The sequence below is a fragment of the Leucoraja erinacea genome, chromosome 31 (assembly GCF_028641065.1).
Source record: "Leucoraja erinacea ecotype New England chromosome 31, Leri_hhj_1, whole genome shotgun sequence".
Lineage (NCBI taxonomy): Eukaryota > Metazoa > Chordata > Chondrichthyes > Rajiformes > Rajidae > Leucoraja > Leucoraja erinaceus.
This window is the reverse complement of record NC_073407.1, coordinates 4,832,249-4,848,614: the sequence shown is the minus strand read 5'-3', so window position 1 is coordinate 4,848,614 and position 16,366 is coordinate 4,832,249. Positions and strand designations below refer to the sequence as shown.

The following is a 16,366-nucleotide window of genomic DNA, read 5'->3' as shown; positions in this document are numbered from 1 at the left end:
CTGAGCGGGCTTCTTCACGAAGTCACTCACGTGACTCCGAAGTAAAATGAGCCTCACTCTGACAGTGGAGGAGGGGAACAGGTTAGGCCCAGGTTCCATTGTTGGTTTTAACGCAGATTCTCGGTCATGAAGTCCCACACTACATTGTGGGCTGAAGGGCCTCTGCCTGTGCTGTACTGTTGCACGTTCTGTCTTGAGTACACTGTACCAATGAGCGTTTCTGGTCGGGACCCCTCTTCAGACTTAGCAACAGATATAACTGAGGGGGAGCAGTATCATAGAGTGTTACAGTGTGGAAACAGGCCCAACATGCCCACACCGGCCAACATGTCCCAGCTACACTAATCCCTCGCATTTGGCCACATCCCCCCAAACCTGTTCTATCCAGTGAGAGAGAGTTTGAGGAAGGGTCTCGATCATTTCGTTGTCCGTCCATCCTTTCTCCAGCCGCTCTCTGGTCCTCTGAGTTCCTCCAGCACTTTGTGTTTTGCTCCCGTGTGAAGCATCTGCTTTGTTGCTCTGCCAAGCCCCAGCAGTGGACTACAAGTCTGTTGTCACCCACACTCATCTGCGAAACATCCTCATTTAATAGGAACATGGGAAAATGCCAAATGTGTGTGGGTGTGGGGGAATTGCCAAGCTTATTTGGTACTTAGTTATAATGATTTTGCGAGTGATTCTACATGTTTTCCTACTCAAAATAATATTCTTCTTGGAATTGGATGGAATCCCAGCTGGCCTGGTCTGAGATCTTGCAGCTTAACCCAAAAATCCAGCTCTGATCCTTGAAGTGCATTTGATTACTAAACGCAGGAGGAGGCCATTAATCCCTTAGCCCTGCTCTGTGGTCAGGAAGTTATCTTGTAACTCAGTGCTGACTTCCTCCACTAATGCCATATCCACTAATCTGGTTAGTGTCCAAACATGTATCAACTTCTGTCTTGAAAATATTCAGCAACTGAGCCCCCACAGCCTTCTTGGAAAGGACATCCCAAAGGATTTTAAGCCTCCGAGAGAAGAGATTTTCTCTCCGCTACGAATGTTGTGACATTGCTTTGTTTGCTGAAGGGCCTGTGCCTGTGCTGTACTGTTGTATGCTGTATCTCTGTCAAGTAGTGCAGAAGCAGGCACTTCAGCCCCTCGTGTCCATGCTGACCATGAGGTTGCCCACCTACACTCCTTCCCTGGTTCCAGGCATCTCAGCTGAGGCACTCATCATCCCCACATCACAGTTTCCCAGCCTAAATTACTTTAGTCCGAACTTGTTTATCGTCTGTTCATAGAAGTTACATCTGTGTGTAACTCCCAATCTGATTTGTGCCGATATTATGCTGATTTTCCCCAAACCCGTGGAATTAACGACAAGAGGACATGGTATCATAGATTCATATAGCAAGGAAACGTGCCCTTTAGCCCAACTTGTCCATGCCATGAAAAATCAGCCTTTATGGCGGTTTGCCAAAGGTCTAGATACATCACTTCTACTGGTCCCCCCTGGTTTATACTCCTCCTCACCTCAGGTTAGTTAAATAGGTTTTGTAATCGTAAATCCAGGTGGATTCCTATTATTGGGACGACACAGTGGCACAGCTGGTAGAGCTGCAGCCTCACAGTGCCAGAGACCAGGGTTCGATCCTGACCTCAGGTACTGTCTGTGTGGAGTTTGCATGTTCTCCCTGTGACCACATGGGTTTCCTCCAGGTGCTCTGGTTTCCTCCCACCTCCCAAAGACGTGCGGGTTTATAGGTCAATTGACCCTCTGTCAATTGTCCCTAGAGGTTTGGGAGTGGATCAGAAAGTGGGATAACATAGCGCTAGTGGGTGATCGATGGTTAGCATTGACTCGGTGGGCCGAAGGGCCTGTTTCCATCCTGTAGCAACCAATTAGCACCCAGTTACTACTTCCATCATTAATTCTTTTCACCACTCTTGTCACCAAAGATCATTAACTATCTTGCTGAACCTTCAGTGTCTTCCTGAAATCAAACCAACATCCACTATGGTCACCGTGTACCTAGCACAGAAGCAGGCCTTTCAGCCCACCATGTCCATGCTGACCATCAAGTTGCCCACCTACACTAGTCCCATGTACCAGCACTTAGTCTAATTCCTTTATAATTGATAAACACTTATTGAATGTTGTAAGAGTAACAGTTAAAAAAAACATTTTTTAGTGTGTGTTAAAAGGTTTGTGTAAATGTTCTCCGGTTTGTTTTATGTGTGGGTGATAATTCCGGTATTTATATCACTTAGTCCGTTCAATGAAAACATCAACCAGAATACTTTAAATCATCCTTTATTTCACCATGGTGACTAGGTTTCTCTGTACTGCCCTGGGAAGCACTCCCAGTGGATCACATGTGCTCAAACAAAGGAATTAGAATGTGGGTGATACAGTGGGTGGTAACTTACAAAGGGTGGTGATTCTAGAACAATAATTACAGTATCACATGGTTATGTGGTGGGGACAATCTTTCTACCCAATCACAATCATACAACATAATACATCTTAGCCAATTACAATAGCATTACACATCACATAAACATCACATATTTTCCAGGAATAAACAATGTCAAAGCAAGGATAATGAAACTTAACCAAATGATGTCTAAATAAAGAAATTGAAACTTAGCTCAGAACACTTGAACCAACTTAACTCAGAATACTTAAACCTTAATCGTAAAGTATCCCCAATTCTACATAATCTCATTCCTCCCTTTTATCATTCCATGATAACTCCCCATGTTCCTACCTATATCTATCCTTCCCAGTCATTCAAACTCTTCCTGCACCCTATCAACATACTCAGTCTTTGCTTTATCACATACTTCATCCCGTCTCACCAATAACATTCTCGGACCACCTTTGCCTTCCAGTGCTGTCTGCATCCTCCCCAATACATATTTTACAATTGCTAATCCTATAAAAATACAAATAATCGCAATAGCTTGGTACATAACGATGTTGATTAGCCAGCCTGACCAGTTTCCGAAGCCCCAATTACCCCAGTCACTTGCTTCCTTCATGTTATCCAACTGTTCTCTTATTACCACCGCCATTCAATGTTATCATAGCTGACCATCCACAATAAGTACCCCGTTCCTGCTTTTAGCTTGTCCAAACCCTTAACAATCCTCTACGTTTCAATAAGTTACCCTCTCATCCTTCCAAACCCCATAGTATACGTCCAGCTCTCCAAAACTGCACGCAATACTACTGGTGTGGTCTCATCATGGCCCTGTAACACTGCAGAAGGACCTCATTGCTCCTCAACTCAAATCCTCTCACAATTAAGGCCAACTTGCCACTAGCTTTCTTTACTTCCCTTTTTCCCAATCTGATACCATTCAGATAATAATCTGCCATCCTGTTATTGCCACCAAAGTGAATATCCTCACATTTATCTACATTATACTGTATCTGCCTTGCATCTGCCCATTCACTCAACCTATTCAAGTCCCCCTGCATTCTCATAGCATCCTCCTCAGTTCTCACTGCCCCCCAGCTTTGTCTCATCTGCAAATCTGCTTCTTGTAATCCCTTCATCTAAATAGACGCAGGGACTTTTACTCCCGCCTTTTGACATGGATAATCAAATTTACAAGGAGCATCGTAACATGGCAATATTCCATAATGATGATTCTCCATCCTTGCTATTGCCATCACATTACAGTGCATCTCCTTCACATAGGTAATAGATTACATCGGCATACACTGTTTTTCGCAGACCCGATGGCTATCAATGTCCCAAAATAGGCGAACAACAGTGGTGTGTCCATTGTGATTTATCCTAGAAAGGGATTTCTTAAAAGAAAGAAAAGGTTAGCATTTTAGTCACCATGCTGACAATGTTATAGTGGCGAAAGTGACCCCACGCGTCCCTCCCCTCCACCTTAGCTGTGGTAGGGGTTATTAGAAGGACCTAGTAATGCCCTTCCCACTGAAAGGGCATCTTTCTCATCCAATACTTGATCATTACATAAGTACCAGGTTCCATTTTATACGGATTGGTTAGATTGTACATCTTTCAATGCCCTGGTTAACAATGAAATACTTCATAATTATATTAAAATAAAAAGCGACTTCTAACGCCATCAACGCCTACAACGTGACAGATCTCAAGTACGGGACAAAACACGGTGTAAGTCGTTTATTTTACATATAAACCTGCTTCGTGGGATGACTACTCAATCCTCTATAAGTGAAAATGTGATTTGGGCCCCATACGAACTGGCAGTGTTTTTCCTGCCGATAAGGGGTTCAAATTCACCGCAAATGCAACGTTCCAATCAATCACATTCCAGAAGCAAGATGATTAAAACGCCCATTTGTTTTGGAGATAAGCCGTCTAAATTGTCTATATTTTGTCTTATTCGCTCTCTCCATGATCATTATTTTTAAACTAAATATTCACAACAGTTTGAGTCACATGTATTGTGCAAAAAACAATAATTTGATTATATTTTGGGTGGATGTTTCTAGATTAATTTATGGGAATTAAATATTAAATTCTTTCCATCCGGGATATGAATTCATGACAGTGGGATTTTAAAATGATGTTATATTGTGAATTCTTGTGCGAATGGGATTAGTTTGTTATTTGGATACTTAGGCTATTTAAAAAATATATCCTTTTCTTAAGAAATGGAATCTACAGGACATTGTTAATGGGAAAGTAGTGGGCAGAAAGGCATGTCATGTGTGGTTTGAGAGCAAAAACTTGTAGTTTACAATGCCAAAATTGAAAAGTTGAGGAAAAACAAGGTGTATACAGTTGCTTATTGGTTACAATCTGAGGAGTATGTTGATGCTGCTATGCTATGCCAATGTACCAGCTAGCAACTGATCTTTTCCATAAAGACTTGGTCTATTGCTAGAAATTGTAATTTATTTACCTATCTGTTACAGATTTACAGCATATAATACAATAATATTAAAGTTCTGATCTTGAGAATATCACATTTTTGAATTTTCAAGGCAGTCTGGGTGTTTATTACTATTTCCGTCACAACGGTCAATTTTGAAATTAGCTACAATTAGGTAATTAACTAATTATGTGCTTTAATTTCACGTCATCCAAGTAAGATGTTTTATATGTGTTTCAGAATGCTTCAATCTATAATAACTGAAAACCACTCTCTGTGTGAAAAATGTTTTTCTCATCCCTGTCCTAAAAGATTTCCCCCTTATCCTTAAACTGTGACCCCTTGTTCTGGACTCCCCCAACATCGGGAATAAGTCAATGGAAAAGCAATAGGAAACAAGATTGTTAATAAGCTAATTTCCGAGTATGAAAATGGCTATAACTTTTTTAATACTGAAGAGACTGCTCTGTCTCCGACCGGAAGGCACTGCAGAGGGTGGTGAAAATTGCCCAACGCATCACCGGTTCCACGCTCCCCTCCATTGAGTCTGTCCCAAAGCAAGCGCTGTCTGCGGAGGGCGCTCAGCATCGCCAAGGACTGCTCTCACCCCAACCATGGACTGTTTACCCTCCTACCATCCGGGAGGCGCTACAGGTCTCTCCGTTGCCGAACCAGCAGGTCGAGGAACAGCTTCTTTCCGGCGGCTGTCACTCTACTAAACAACGTACCTCGGTGACTGCCAATCACCCCCCCCCCCCCCCCCCCCCCCCCCCCCCCCCGGACACTTATTATTTATTTTTTATTCAAATCGTTTGCTATGTCGCTCTTCAAGGGAGATGCTAAATGCATTTCGTTGTCTCTGTACTGTACACTGACAATGACAATTAAAATTGAATCTGAATCTGAATCTGAATGAAAGTGAATTAAGTGCCAAATTAAACTTATTTGTATGCTTTATTGGATGGGATAAATTGCAGACTTGCAATTTTGTAACATTGCTAGTCAGAGGGTGGTGAATCTGTAGAATTCATTGCCATAGAGGGCTGTGGAGGCTGTCAGTGGATGTTTCTAAGGTGAAGATTGATAGATTCTTGATTAGTACGGGTGTCAGGGGTTATGGGGATGGCAGGAAAATGGGGTTGAGAGGGAAAGATAGATCAGCCATGATTGAATGGCGGAGTAGACTTGATGGGCCGAGTGGCATAATTCTGTTCCTAGAACCTATGAACTTATGAACGGTGTACTGGTCCAAGTGTCTTATTCTGAAATAGACACAAAATTTTGTAGCAACTCAGCGGGACAGGCAGCGCTTCTTAAGTGAAGGATTATTCGGTCATTCTTTATTTGTCTTATCTGACTTGGTAATCAAAGTACATTTGGGATTGTGGCAACAGCAATGTGAGCCAATGTTTTGGAGTGATGACATTGGTCTGCATTATGCATCAGCGCAACACTCACATTCTAGTTTAGGCACAAGGGACCGCAGATGCTGGTTTGGAAAAACAGACACAAAGCACTGGAGTAACTCAGCGGCCAGGCTTCATCTCTGGATAGGCGACGTTTCGGGTCAGGGCCCTTCTCCAGACTTGCAGTCCTTCCAGCTGCATCTTAATTCCTGTTTCATGCTGCTTTCCCCATCTCCTTCTGAAAATGAATGCCCAAAATCTGACAAAATGGTTACAAGATGTTAACTGATTACCTGGATAGATTAACAAGTTTCTTTTTTGTGTGGGGCAGCACAGTGTGGCACAAGTTAGAGTTGCTGCCTTATGGCCTGTCCCACGTAGGCGATTTGTTTAGGCAACTACAGGCGACTAGTTTGTCGCCACATGTTCGCCGGTGCGTAGTCACCTCAGTCGCGCAAAAAGTCGTAGCATCTTTCTGGTCACCGCTAAATTTTCAACATGTTGAAAACTTTTCGTCAACAGTGGGTTTGATGCCAATGAGCGTAGCTTGATGTAGGTGCTGCCGTCGGTTGTCGCCAGGATGACGTAGGTTGGCGTTGGTTTTTCGGCGACCTGCTACGACTATGGCAGTCGCCTAAAAACATCGCCAAGTGGGACAGGCCCGTTACCGCGCCAGAGACCCAGGTTTGATCGTGATTACATGTGCTGTCTGTACGGAGTTTGTACATTCTCCCCGTTTCCTCCCACACTCCAATGACGTACAGATTTGTAGGTTAATTGGTTTGTGTGAATTGTCCCTCGTGTGTAGGACAGAACTGGTTTCTGCAGTTTCTGTAGATTGTATATTGTCCCTAGTGGAGGATAGAGCTAGTGTATGGGGCCATCACTGGTTGCCGCAGACTCGGTGGACCAAAGGGCCTGTTTCCACATTGTATCTCTAAAGTCTAAAGCAGGAAAAATAATTAACAAACATAACAAAAATGAAATAATCTGTTAATTTATCCATTTGTAGTTCTGATTTTGCTTTCAATGGATTTGGTGGTGTATTGCGATGGTTCCTCCTGGTTTTATATGTTCGTTCTCGGCTGTTGTAACTTGAAGTTGGAGTGTTGTATACCATGAGACCCAGATCCCTCAATGTGGAATTAGCAAACTTGGCTGGTGAAGGAGTTTCACACCTCGTTTGTTAATTTCTATTCCATAACCTTTCACTGAGAATCGAGAAAACATAACACAATAAACATTACACTATAACAGAATTATGCAGGGCTACCTTCCAAAGAAGGGTTGAGCTAGGAATCATTTGTGATGGAAAGTCTAATGTTTAGTTTAGTTTAGAGATATAGCGCAGAAACATGCCATCGAGTCCGCACCGACCAGCGATCCCCACACATTAACACTATCCTACACTCAATAGGGACAATTTACAATTATACCAAGTCAATTAACTAATTAACCTACAAACCTGTATGTCTTTGGAGTGTGGGAGGAAACAGAAGAACTCTGAGAAAACCCACGGGGTCACGGGGAGAACGTACAAACTCCATACAGACAGAATCCGTAGTCAGGATCGAACCCGGGTCTCCGGCGCTGCAAGCGCTGTAAGGCAGCAACTCTACTGTTTCGCCAAAAATGGATTGGTGATATTTTGGGTCGGGGCTTGTTTAGTTTAGTTTAGAGATTCAGCGCGAAAATAGGTCCTTCAGCCCACCGAATCCACACCGACCAGCGATCCCCGCACCTAACACTATCCTACCCCAACAGGGACAATTTACATTTATACCAAGCCAATTAACCTACAAACTTCTACATCTTTGGAGTGTGGGAGGAAACCGAAGATCTCGGAGAAAACCCACGTGGTCACGGGGAGAATGTACAAACTCCGTACAGGCAGCCCCCGTAGTTGGGATCGAACCCTAGTTGCTGGCGCTGTAAGGCAGCAACTCTACCGCTGCACCACCATGGTGTCAGGGGTTACGGGAAGAAGGCAGGAGAATGGGATTGAGAGGGAGAGATAGATCAGCCGTGATTGAATGGTGGATCAGGCTTGATGAGCCGAATGGCCTAATTTTGCTCCTTTCACTTATGAACTAGGTCTCGGCCGGTGGCATCCCTTGCTCTGAGCCTGAAGGTTCATGATGGCTTCATGGCGCAGTACAAGCTTGATCACAAGCATCTAGGCTGACACACTACGGCAGGAATGCTGGATTGTCAGCAGGCCATGTTCGCAGAACATTTACCTCTTGACCAAAGAGACTTAATGGAAAGCTGGCGTTGCTAAATAGGCTGCCTCATTTCCTTTGTGACATCCATGACTTCATTTCAAATCTCCTGCATTGGCTGTGAAATGTACTGGAATGGCACCAATTTGGGAAAGATGTTATTTTCATTGACAAACCAGCCGTAGAAAAACATCATAAAATCATAACAAAGTGAACTTGAGGACATGAACTAAAGTTCCACCTGTTTGCTCGGAACTTGCAAAGTCCCTTCACTTCCACAGTACCCCTTCATCTAGGTGCAGTTAGAATTTTTTTTTAATATAATTGGTTCTGTGGAAACTCTCCAACAAAAATGTAGAGGTAGATTTCTGTCTGTTTGTGTCCACTAAGTGCTCAGTAAGGTAGCGGGTGAGTGGAACTGTTTCTGAATTGAGGTTCTGTTGAAGGAATCAAATTGCCGAAACCTGCCCTTCCACACAGGGCAAATGTCTACTCCAAAATTCATTGAGGCGGCACGGTGGCCCAGCGGTAGACTTGCTGCCTCACAGCGCCAGAGACCCAAGTTCCATCCTGACTGCGGGTGCTGTCTGTACGGAGTTTGTACGTTCTCCCCGTGACCTGCGTGGGTTTTCTCCGGGTGCTCCAGTTTCCTACCACAATCCAAAGACGTACAGGTTTGTCGGTTAATTGGCTTTGGTAAAATTGTAAATTGTCCCTAGTGTGTGGGTGGGATAGTGTTAGTGTCTGATGAATCGCTGGTTGGCAGGGACGATATGTGCCGAAGGGCCTGTTTTATTCCGCGCTGTGTCTCTAAACTAAACTAGTGCGTTAATCTTGAATCAGGCACCAGAAAGCCACGTCTAAAAAGACAGAATGGAATCTGTGACTGAGGACAGAACTAAAGCAGTCTCCAGATGTGGCATCGCTGCGAATGTCACTGTTGCACCAATGTTGTTCAATGCTCTGGTGCTACAGTTGCAGCTCCTCTGGCCAACAACACCAGATCAATGGTGTGCTGGTAAAGCAGGCATATAGTGTGCTTGCCTTCAATGGTCGGGCATTGAATAGAAGAATAAAGAAGTCACAATACAGTTTTATAGGACTTTGGATAGGCCAGATTTGGAGTATCCATGGTATGCAAATAGGCGCCACATAGAGGGAGGGTCCTTACAAAGTACCCCTGCTGGCTCCTCCTCTGTTCTCCCCCCTCCCCCCTCCCCCGCCAGGTCCTCCATTGTCCATTTCTCTTGCCCTCCCTCAGGGGGTCCCCCATGCTGGGTCCTCCTTTGTTCCTTCTCCCGGCAGCGGCGTCCTCACTTCCACGTGTCCGTCCTCGTCCATCGATCGGCGCCGTCATCGACCGCCGCACTGACCTCACCACTAACGCCGCCGGGTCCTCTCCGGATGCTTCCATGGCGCCGACCCAGGCCCCCGCCCGGGCTCCACAGACCCGGGGGCCGGCTGCGGGCTCCACAGACCCAGCCGCCACCGGCCGCGGGCTCCATTAACTCCATCGGCCGCGGGGTTTACCAGAATGATGCCTGGATTAGAGAGTATTAGATGTTGTACGTTCTACCCGTGACCTGCGTGGGTTTTCTCCGGCTGCTCAGGTTTCCTCCCACACTCCAAAGGCGTACAGGTTTGTAAGTTAAACGGCTTCGGTGAAAATTGTAAATTGTCCCTCGTATGTAGGATAGTGTTAGTGGACGGGGAGATCGATGATCGGCGAGGACTCGGTAGGACCGAAGGGCTTATTTCTGCTTTGTGTCTCTAAAGTCTAAAGGAGGTAGTTGAGGCAACTGCGATAACATTTAAAAGACATTTAGACACGTGTATGGGCAGAATAGGTTCACAAGGACATGGGGCAAATAGGACTAGTGCAGATGGGGTATCTTGGTCGGCATTGGCAAGTTGGGCCAAAGGGCCTCGTTTTGTGCTGAATTACTTTGATTCATTGCGATGTGCCCAGATGGCAGTCTCATTTCCCAGACAACGTAAGCAGGATGTTGAATAATTAGTTTGAATTATCTTCTAATAACTATTATCTAATAATATGAGTAATAATTATTTATTATCTTGCAGGAACTAAGTAGCTGCGGATGGAACAAGAAAGACAAGCATATCCTGGCACCAAACATCGTTGCATTCACCAGAAGGTTCAATCAGGTGAGATGACAAGAACATAGGAGAGGGAGATGGCCATTCGGCCCCTCATGCCTGTACTGTCATTCAATATGTTCATTGTTGATCTGCCCTGGACCTCATAAGGTCATTAGTGATATAAGCAGAATTAGGCCATTCGGCCCATCACGTCTACTCCGCCACCTATTTCTTCCTCCTCTAAAAATATTCTCCTGCCTTCTCCCCACAATCCCTGACACTAGTACTAATCAAGAATCTATCTATCTCTGCCTTAAAAAAATCCACTGACTTCAATTCAATTCAATTCAAGTTTATTGGTCACATACTCATTTATACAGGTATAACCAGTAGTGAAATGCTTAAGTGCCTGCCCAGTTGTGCATGGTTCCCCACTTACACATAACCCACATAAAACAATACCCACATATAACACATACTTGACCTCCACAGCATGTCATGGCCTCCAGATCACCGTCTCCAACCCGTCGAAGGTCTGTTGATTCAGGTCTTCCTCCTCGGTCATTCCTTCTTTGCTCCCGTTGGGCAAAAGATGAAGAATGGATCGATTGTAAATCATGTATTGTCTTTCTGTTGACTGGTTAGCACGCAACAAAAGCTTTTCATTGTTCCTCGGTACACATGACAATAGACTCAACTAAACTAAACTAAACTTGCAAACGCGCACCACCAGACTCAGGAACAGCTTCCCCTCTGTTATCAGGTTTCTGAATGGTCCTACCACAGGCTAGCGCACTGTCCGATTCACCTTGACCCCATTGCGGACATTGGACTCCGTCTCTGGCACTGATGCGCTACAATGCTGATTCTGCACTCTGTATCTTCCCCTTTGCTCTGCCTATTGTACTTGACTTTTTGATTGTATTACGTGTAGTACAATCCTGCCCGGTGCCTCAGGTCAGCTGATCAACTGCTCCTTGAGGTACCAAGGTCTAAGCGGAAGCTCAGAGGGGATAGAGCCTTTTCTGTTGCTGCTCCGGCACTCTGGAACATCTTGCCGTTGCACATCAGACAGGCCCCCTCACTGTCCATCTTCAAATCCACCCTAAAAACTCATTTTTATTCTCTGGCTTTCGACACTGGCTGAGACATTGCTCCTGTTTTTAGTGCTTTTAATGTCTTTTAATTTTTACTGTTTTATAGTCCTTTGTTTTACGGTTTTTAATGGTTTGTAATAACTTCTTGTCCATGAGTTCTCATGTACAGCACTTTGTGGCAACTGCAGTTGTTTAAAGTGCTTTATAAATAAAGTTATTATTATTATTATTAGTATTATCTGATCTTATTGGATAGTTTGCAAAACATAGCTTTTCGCTGCAGCTTGGTTTACTTGACAATAATAAACCTAAACCAGTTCCAATGGAAGACCTTTGACCTAGAATATTACAGGGCCTGTCCCACATAGGCGATATTTTCGGTGACTTGCCGGCACCCATCATAGTCGCAGCAGGTCTCCGAAAATGTTCAACATGTTGGAAATCCAGTGGCGACCAGAAAAAGGTACGACTCTTTGGGCGACTACTCACCACCATACAGGCGTCACCCCCCGACACGTCGCTCAAAGAGTTGTACCATTTTCTGGGCGCAGCTGGATTTTCAACATGTTGAAGATTTTCAGAGACCTACTGCGATTATGACAGGTGTCGGCAAGTCGGCGAAAATATCGCGTAAGTGGGACAGGCCCTTAACTCTCACCATGTGTAGGAAAGAACTGCAGATGCTAGTTTACATTGAAGATAGACACAAGATTAATTCTCAGCATACGTGCTGTGTTTGTAGTTGTGTGTTTCTGGCCGATACACCTCAGTCATTTACAATTGATTTAGATTTCATTTAGAATTGATCATAACATTTCCTCCACCCTGATCCTCAACACTGCTGCTCCTCAAGGCTGAGAAAAACAATCAATGATACTTCATTGTCACATGCACCCAGGTACAGTGAAATGCTTTGTTTTTGCATACAACCCGGTAAAATCACACAGCAGACCTCACCTCGGCAGTACACAAAGAGTCGTCACGTTTCTGCCGTCGACAAACTTGCAGCGACGAACCAGCCCTGCCGCCGCACGTGGCCACGTGGCCCTTACAACTGAAAATGGCTGAGCCAGGCTCTCAGGCATTGCTAGCTGTCAAGAGCCCTTGTGTATCTCTGAAATTCAGAAATGTTCAATTTAGAACAGTAATTTTAAGTCGGATTAGAAAATTTGCTAAAAAAAATTATTATTGAGGTCATGCTCATTGCATTCCCTCTTCTGTTCATCCCTGTACTGTCATTCAATATGTTCATTGTTGATCTGCCCTGGACCTCATAAGGTCATTAGTGATATGAGCAGAATTAGGCCATTCGGCCCATCACGTCTGCTCCGCCACCTATTTCTTCCTCCTCTAAAAATATTCTCCTGCCTTCTCCCCACAATCCCTGACACTAGTACTAATCAAGAATCTATCTATCTCTGCCTTAAAAAAATCCACTGACTTCAATTCAATTCAATTCAAGTTTATTGGTCACATACTCATTTATACAGGTATAACCAGTAGTGAAATGCTTAAGTGCCTGCCCAGTTGTGCATGGTTCCCCACTTACACATAACCCACATAAAACAATACCCGCATATAACACATACTTGACCTCCACAGCCTTCTGTGGCAAAGAATTCCACAGATTCACTATCCTCTGACTAAATACATTTCTCCTGATCTCCTTCCTAAAAGAACATCCTTCAATTCTGAGGCTGTAACCTCTAGTCCTAGACTCTCCCACTCGTGGAAACATCCTCTCCACATCCACTCTATCCAAGCCTTTCATTATTCTGTACGTTTCAATGAAGTCCCCCCCTCAGACTTCTAAACTCCCGCGAGTACAGGCCCAGTGCCGACGAATGCTCATCATATATCATCTCCTCTTCTGTGCCATTCCCCATGTCCCTCACTTCCCTGTGCAGGAAGGGACTGCAGATGCTGGTTTGAACCAAAGATAGAAAGAAAGATCAGCTTTGGAAGTCTGTGGAATTCTCTGCCTCAGCGGGCGGTGGAGGCAGGTTCTCTGGATGCTTTCAAGAGAGAGCTAGATAGGGCTCTTAAGAATAATGGAGTCAGGGGATATGGGGAGAAAGCAGGAACGGGGTACTGATTGAGGATGATCAGCCATGATCACATTGAATGGCGGTGCTTGCTTGAAGGGCCGAATGGCCTACTCCTGCACTTATTGTCTATTGTCTATTGAATACTGTGGCCGGATTGATGGTGATGAGCTGCCCTTTATTAATTCACTTCCCCCCACCCCCGACAGTTCCATTCACCTCTCCATTTGGGACAGTTTCTTCCCAGCTGTTATCGGTCGGGCCACTGAACCATCTTTAGACTTGAGTGTGAAAAAAGGGTCTTGACCTTTTCCTTTTCTCCGGAGATGTTGCCTGTCCCGCTAAGTTACTCCAGCATTTTGTGTCTGCCCTCCCTCACGCCCCTGATCTTTCCTTTAAACACCTCGAGTGATCCAGCCTGTACAACCCTCCGATTCCTGAGATCCACCAGTCCCTGTGCGAGAAATGTTAGTGACGCCTTGTATGGGCGTCCCAATGCGCAATGGAGGAGTCATTTAAACAGGGTCAGTAATGAGTGTGTGATTGAACATTTAATGAAATCTCTTTCACATGGGCCTATACATGGGTCATTCGTTCCTTTGCAACATTCAGGCTGGGGGATGTGATAGGAACTGGAGGAGGGCAAGAACATGTCATGGCCTCGAGATCACAGTCTCCAACCCGTCGAAGGTCTGTTGATTCAGGTCTTCCTCCTCGGTCATTCCTTCTTTGCCCCTTGGGCAAAAGTTGAAGAATGGATCGATTGTAAATCATGCATTGTCTTTCTGCTGACTGGTTAGCACGCAACAAAAGCTTTTCATTGTTCCTCGGTACACATGACAATAGACTCAACTAAACTAAACTAAACTTGCAAACGCGCACCACCAGACTCAGGAACAGCTTCCCCTCTGTTTCTGAATGGTCCTACCACAGGCTAGGGTACTGTCCGATTCACCTCGACCCCATTGCGGACATTGGACTCCGTCTCTGGCACTGATGCGCTACAATGCTGATTCTGCACTCTGTATCTTCCCCTTTGCTCTGCCTATTGTACTTGACTTTTTGATTGTATTACGTGTAGTACAATCCTGCCCGGTGCCTCAGGTCAGCTGATCAGCTGCTCCTGGAGGTACCAAGGTCTAAGCGGAAGCTCAGAGGGGATAGAGCCTTTCCTGTTGCTGCTCCGGCGCTCTGGAACACCTTACCGTTGGTTTCGACACTGGCTGAGACATTGCTCCTGTTTTTAGTGCTTTTAATGTCTTTTAATTTTTACTGTTTTATAGTCCTTTGTTTTACGGTTTTTAATGGTTTGTAATAACTTCTTGTCCATGAGTTCTCATGTACAGCACTTTGTGGCAACTGCAGTTGTTTAACGTGCTTTATAAATAAAGTTATTATTATTATTATTATTATTATTATTATTAGTATTATCTGATCTTATTGGATAGTTTGCAAAACATAGCTTTTCGCTGCAGCTTGGTTCACTTGACAATAATAAACCTAAACCAGTTCCAATGGAAGACCTTTGACCTAGAACATTACAGGGCCTGTCCCACATAGGCGATATTTTCGGTGACTTGCCGGCACCCGTCATAGTCACAGCAGGTCTCCGAAAATGTTCAACATGTTGGAAATCCAGCGGCGACCAGAAAAAGGTACGACTCTTTGGGCGACTACTCACCACCATACAGGCGTCACCCCCCGACACGTCGCTCAAGGACTTGTACCATTTTCTGGGTGCAGCTGGATTTTCAACATGTTGAAGATTTTCAGAGACCTGCTGCGATTATGACAGGTGTCGGCAAGTCGGCGAAAATATTGCGTAAGTGGGATAGGCCCTTAACTCTCACCATGTGTAGGAAAGAACTGCAGATGCTAGTTTGCATTGAAGATAGACACAAGATAAATTCTCAGCATACGTGCTGTGTTTGTAGTTGTGTGTTTCTGGCCGATACACCTCAGTCATTTACAATTGATTTCGAATTCATTTAGAATTGATCATAACATTTCCTCCACCCTGATCCTCAACACTGCTGCTCCTCAAGGCTGAGAAAACAATCAATGATACTTCATTGTCACATGCACCCAGGTACAGTGAAATGCTTTGTTTTTGCATACAACCCGGTAAAATCACACAGCAGACCTCACCTCGGCAGTACACAAATAGTCGTCACGTTTCTGCCGTCGACAAACTTGCAAAAGGTTCGTCGAGCAGTCTTATCTTCGGGCAGCGACGAACCAGCCCTGCCGCCGCACGTGGCCACGTGGCGCTTACAACTGAAAATGGCTGAGCCAGGCTCTCAGGCATTGCTAGCTGTCAAGAGCCCTTGTGTATCTCTGAAATTCAGAAATGTTCAATTTAGAACAGTAATTTTAAGTCGGATTAAAAAATTTGCTAAAAAAAAATATTATTGAGGTCATGCTCATTGCATTCCCTCTTCTGTTCAGCGTGATAAAATGCTTCATATATTCAGCTTCACAAAATGTGACTAATTCTTTGTGTTCCTGGCAGGTCAGTTTCTGGATTTGTCGAGAGATCCTGACTGCTCAGACGTTGAAAATAAGAGCGGAAATACTGAGCCACTTTATAAAACTCGCCAAGGTAGGCAAATGCTCTCTCTCCAGCTGAG

The 16,366-nt window shown here is 44.6% G+C and overlaps 1 protein-coding gene across 3 annotated transcripts in view; it reads left to right on the top strand.

The window, feature by feature from the left end:
* The window catches only part of ralgps1 (Ral GEF with PH domain and SH3 binding motif 1), a 679,800-nt gene that overhangs the window by 206,807 nt on the left and 456,627 nt on the right, over window positions 1–16,366 (top strand). For all 3 annotated transcript variants that reach the window (XM_055659791.1, XM_055659790.1, XM_055659792.1), the window contains 2 exons: window positions 10,577–10,660; window positions 16,249–16,338. In XM_055659791.1, the coding sequence (XP_055515766.1) occupies window positions 10,577–10,660; window positions 16,249–16,338 (174 nt within the window). The remainder of the gene's footprint in view (window positions 1–10,576; window positions 10,661–16,248; window positions 16,339–16,366) is intronic.